Source organism: Lagopus leucura, unplaced genomic scaffold (genome assembly GCF_019238085.1).
Source record: "Lagopus leucura isolate 7727_CA_CO unplaced genomic scaffold, USGS_WTPT01 Super-Scaffold_100009, whole genome shotgun sequence".
NCBI lineage: Eukaryota > Metazoa > Chordata > Aves > Galliformes > Phasianidae > Lagopus > Lagopus leucura.
The window spans coordinates 15487396-15492954 of NW_024962266.1; the positions used below are offsets into that span (position 1 = coordinate 15487396).

Consider the following 5559-nt stretch of genomic DNA (forward strand, 5'->3'; position numbering starts at 1 on the left):
CAGCTCCATGATAGCTTATATGGAGCTTATAGCAGTCCTTGTGGCAGGCTCCGAATGGGTTAACTAGTGGCTGGCTGTCCGTGCCAGAGAGATGTTGGCTTTTCCTCCCATCTGCTCCTCTTCAGCCTCCCTGCTCATTCATGAGAGTGCTAGCAGAGTCCTGCTGGAAAGGGCGTAATGTAGTGAGGGTGCACTGCTTTCTGCTGGCTTCTGCCTTTCGTGTTCTTCCCGTGATGCAGCACTTCGGGAAGCATGAAGTTTGTCTTCACTGTGTTGCCTTCTTCAGTAGGGAGCGTGTGTATATATTACACGTAGCCCTGATAGTACAGCAGGAACCACCATCGGGCCCTTGTAAGTGACTGCATTGGATAGGAGAGACCTCCGACAGTCCTAACGGTGCAGTTCGACAGGAGTTCCTTGTGGCGGCAGCAGCAGCCTCGGCAAAGCGCCGTGCCACGCTCCATCCTCGGGTGACCCCGTCCTCCCTCCGCGGGGCTGCTGGCCGGGGGCTGCTGGCCGGAGCAGCCGTGACAAGCAGCGTTTACTGAATGCTTACAGCTTCTGTTCTTTGGTCATGTTCCTCGTGCCTTCTTTGCAGTTCTGTTAGTATTCATTATGAAGGAAGGATTTGGATATCTTAGATTTTGACCAAGATGTAAAATCATATCTGTGCTCGTTTATCCTACCTGTAAGCCCTCCTGCTTACACCTGAAGGAACTCCTCTTTTTATCATGGATATTTTCGTGGCAATATCTAGTGTTGGAACAGCAGGGATGTTTCAAAGCACGTGCAGAGGTGTTGACTCTGCTGACTCCTTACACCATACTGGGAGTTGTGGGCTTGTCATTTTGCTGTGTAACTGAAATACAACAAATGAAAAGAGAATGTTGTTGATGAGCAGCTGGTGAGGAACAACTCTGGAAGATTTGTAGTTCATTTTCCTCTCTTTATAACAGTGCAATTTTATTTAGTACACATTACTCCAAAATCTGCATGTCCTGCTCGTGCAGCCCTTACTCTCCCACCAGAACTCTTCTTTGAGCAGAGATGACAGATGCACCTCTCTGCCTGATGGGACACGGAAAGCCCAGCACATAGGCTGCAAAACCTCAGGCCTGCACCTGTAACCGCATACCAGATGGGAGTAGGAGGGGCCATGGGTGCTTGTGTACGTGCGTGTTTAGGCAAACAACCTGTGCATGTAGCACAGTGTAGTTATAGCTGTGTGTCATTTGTAGGAGAGCTGCATTAGGTCATTTTGAAGGTAGGTGTTACACAGGTGTACCTGTAGGTGGAGGTGGCCCAGGCTGGGCAGGCAGCACTGTGTCTGCACATAACACACTCTTCTATCCATACAGTAGCCCTGTGAGTAAATGTGATTTCTCAGCGTAAGGTGATGTAAGGAAGTGTTCAGTGCCAGATGTTACCAAAAAAACAAAAGCACTTCACTGTGTTTTACGCTCTTGCTGTCAACAAGTATTGTACAGACAGGTTTAGGTGCAGCTAAGACTGGTGGCCAGGTGGTAAATTCCAAAACAGCTGAAGCTGTGAACGCCTCCGGGGAGAAAACTTGACTGAGCAGAAGAGAGACAGCTGTAATTTTTTCAGGCAAAGCATTAACTGCCAGCGAGATATTTGGCCATTTATTTTATTGAAGTATTTATGCCTAATCAAATGAGAAGTGAACTCTTAACCACTTACACATCTAACTGCACAGCAGTGGATGGCAGTGCTTCACAATTCCAAAACCACACCATCAGTTGCTGCTTTATAGAAGTGCTTTCCTTAGTAAAGGCCACAGGAAAGGCTTATGCCAGAAGACTGATGATGAGGAGGAAAAAATGGTGCTGCAGGTTTCCTTTCGGTCTTATCTGTAGTACAGCTTTATGCTAACCAGCATAGCACAAATGGTTCACACAGCTTTCTCAGTTCCTGCTGTAGATTATTTTTAAATGTCACTTTGTTAATGCACGCCAGCTAGCTATCTTAGGACTCCCTTGGTTCACTAAATGTCATCCCCATCCCTGAAGTGTAGTTACATATTTAATAAGTGGGAAGGGAAGGCGGAGAAGGGAGAAGATTGGCTGCTTTGCCTTTTACTCTATTGGAAAAGTACTTGAAATTCCTCACATTCTTCTCCTGTTAACAGTATGTTTACTTTTCATCACTGGGTTATTAGGATTAACAAAAGTCATTGCTTCAAGCTCATTTAATTTGAATTTAGTGAAAGCCAACTACCTCCTGCAGACTGTAGGAAACATTCTTCTTCCACTGAACTCCATTAATTTGCAGAAAGCAGCCACCAAAAATGTGAGACCTGCCCACCGCTTCCACCCCAGTGCTCAACATCACTGTGCACACACTGCATTCTAATGAAGTGCCTTATGTTGCAAATTCCAGGACAGTTTGAATAATCTGACAGACTAATTAACATTTCAGTCTCTCTTCCAAACGTTTGCTTTCAGTGCCAGGAAGCTTTCTCTGTATACACTTTCTAGTGCACAGGGTGACAGATTGCATATACCACTTCAAAATACCGTTTACCCGAAGACTCAGCTTACTCATTCATTGCTGTACCTGGGGTGGAGCCTGTTTTGGTTTCCAGACGATTCAAAGTGGTCCTGGAAAGGAGCTGAAGTCTGTTGCCTTTCAAGATGCTCTCTACTAAGAATAGTTAGGTAAATATTTCTTTATTAAATGATTAATTCCATAAATAAATTCTTTTAATTCATTGAATATAAAATTAAAATCATTTACAACTTATTCCAGTATTACAGGGGTTCGAAGGGGTTAAAAAAAAAAAAAAAAAAAAAAAAGAAAACAAGAGCTACAGTTTGATAAATAAAATACTCAGCTTTAAAACAACTGATTTCTGTTTGCCATTAAACTACAGTTGGTACATAATAGCTGCCACTGTGAACACCCCACAAGTGCCCACCTCAGGAAGGAATGTAACTTCCAACTTGGTTGGGAAAGTAGGGGAGAAGATGGAGGGGAGGGGAAAAGCATAGTGTTAAACTGAACAGGAAAGGAAAAGTTTTCATAACCGGAATAAAACATCAGATCACTTACAAACAGAAAACAGTATAAGATAAAGGTGCTCCAAAAAGAAGCAGTAAAGTTGCTCCAGTACTATGAAGCTTTAACTATGCTTAAATCTCTGTTGCATTAGTGTCCATTTGCACAGTGCACTCTTGTAATATCTCATACTGCCCTCGAATGGGCAAGGCACCACTTCCATCAGAGGTCCTTTCTCCATGGCTGGTTACTTCAGAATTCTGTTTAACATCCCACCCCAAATACTACTTAGTCCCTAAATTTGTGGATGTCATTGACCAGTCTGTAGAAGGGATAAGCTTCGTTTGCATGCGGACAGTTGTAGTTGCAGCGGCAGGACTGGATCATCATGACACTCTTGGTGAAGGTTTCTCCATCATCGCAGCGGAACCGGATCTTGACAGTCCTGGTCTGCTGGGGAGTACAGCACCTGCCATCCACACAAGACCCACAGTACTTGGGGCGGTACTTCTTCACACTGGAGCATCCAGCATAAGTAAACCTTACGGGGGATGGGGACTTCTTAGTCTTGGTACATTTTTTTCCTTTCTGTAAAGAAAAGACAATGACATCATTAGTGGGAGATCCTTGTCCTGCCTTTACCCTCTACTTGAACCAGTTTGGAAAGAAAAGGAGCACCAGAGGTGTTTGTATTTACCTTTAGGGAGGCGTAGCTGGGCTGGCCACATGGCCTCACTTCACATATCCTGGTCTCCTTGATGAGCTTGCAGTCGGGATTGTCATTGGTGACTCTGGTGGAGATGCCGGTCCCACACGTCTTTGAGCACTGGGACCAGGAAGTTGTTTGCACAATGCATTTGGGGTTCTCAAAAGCTCGGCTTTGTGGCTCAGATCCAAAAACTGGAAAAGAAAAGGGGGGCTTAGACTACCTCTGCCTTCTGCCTGAGTTTCTTTCCATCAATCTGAAGAGTCACACAGCTTCCCTCCCACCTCAGCTTCTGCCGTCACACGGATCAGCACACACTCACCAGGTAGCATCTTCAGGCCTCCCTTCACAATGGCAATCAGCTCGTTGTTCCTGGTCAGTTCACCCTCAGAAGCGTCCAGACCAAACTCCTTGCTGAAGAAGCCCTCCAGCTCCTCCAGCGCATCCTTGCTCTCATCGCAGACCCACTCCTCGCAGCACTGCCCAGGCACTTTGACCAGCCTGGGGCTGGGGCAGCCCAGGTTGGGGAGGGAGAGCTCCTGCGGGCAGAGCGGGATGCAGCCCACAGCTCCATCTATGCACGTACACTGGTGCTTGCAGTTGGGCTGGAAGCTTTCGCCGTTCTGGTAGATTTTGGAGTTGTATTCGCACGGTCTCCCCTCAGACTGTGCTGCAGAGAGCAAAAGAGAGAGAAGAGGGTGTCAGCGCCGGGAATCGGTCGTTTAAAGACACATATTTTGCTGCTCTGTTAAATTCGGTTTATGGTAAAGTTCCCTACAGTCCCCCGGAGACGCGGGGCTAGAACAATAAGTTAGTCAGGAATCACTTTTCCTTATGTGCTTTTAGCGGAGCCCAGACATACTGAATCGCATTCCAGACTGCTGAAGTCATGTGCCTTTCTGCCAAGCTACCAACAACAAAGCATAACCATACATGGACTCAAAGTTACTAAACTCCGGCACTCCGCACCGTGCTGCGGGCAGCTCTTACCTCTGCAGATGCCCTTGGTGGCTGCGGGGCTGGCGCCGAAGTTGCACTCCAGCCCCTTAGTGTGGTCGCAGGGCTGCGTCCGGCTACAGTCCTCGTTCAGCTGCTTGGCGCAGACCTTGCAGCAGCCGCAGCCGTCCGGCACCAGACCCACGCCCGGGGCGCACTGCGGCGCGGCGGCCGGGCACTGGCAGACGGTGGGGCACAGAGAGCCGAGAGCCTGCGGGGCGAGCAGAGAGGAGCGGTGAGCGCCGGCACCGCCGATCCGTTATCCCCAGCCCTCCCGTAAAGCCTCGAGGGCGGCACTTACCAGGCGGGCCAGGCAGAGCAGGGCGGCCGCCAGAGCGGGGCGAGCTCCTACGGAGCCCATGTCTTAGCGGCGCGGAGCGAGAGCGCAGCTCGAGATGCAATCGCGAAGCGGGGCCGGCGCGGTCTGAGGCAGCGGCGGGCGCGACCGCCTTTTATGGGTCGCGGGGCCGCCGCGTGCGCCTCGGCGCTGACGTCGCGCGTTCCGGGCCGCGGCCGCGTCCAGCGCTCGCGGCATCCCAGGAATGCGGCTGGCGCGCGGCGCGGCCGCTCCGCCCCGCCCCGTCTCCCGGCACCGCGGCCGCTGGCGGCGGCTCTGCCGCGGGGGGTCACCGCGCCCGCCCGGTCCGGGCACCGCGCCGCTTTGCGGGGCTGGGGGCTGCCCGGAGGGCCTCTCCGAGACCCTCCGGCACCGCCGGCACCGCCGCGGACGCGATCCCGTTACTCGGGCGTCCGTGGGGGCGAGCGCTGCGCGGGGGCGCCGCTGGATCGGGCCCCGGGACCGGAGCTGCGGGCGCCGAGCGGGACGGGTCCCGCCGAGA

The 5559-nt window shown here is 50.9% G+C and overlaps 1 protein-coding gene across 1 annotated transcript; it reads right to left on the reverse strand.

Annotated features, from left to right (window-relative positions):
• Positions 1–2705: 2705 nt before the first annotated feature.
• CCN1 (cellular communication network factor 1) lies at positions 2706–5133 on the reverse strand. The gene is made up of 5 exons (XM_042873663.1): positions 5022–5133; positions 4715–4931; positions 4047–4394; positions 3716–3918; positions 2706–3606 (listed from the first exon to the last, which is right to left on the reverse strand). The coding sequence occupies exons 1-5, from the start codon at positions 5079–5081 to the stop codon at positions 3307–3309; spliced, it is 1128 nt and encodes a 375-aa protein (XP_042729597.1). The 5' UTR covers positions 5082–5133; the 3' UTR covers positions 2706–3306.
• Positions 5134–5559: the final 426 nt, after the last annotated feature.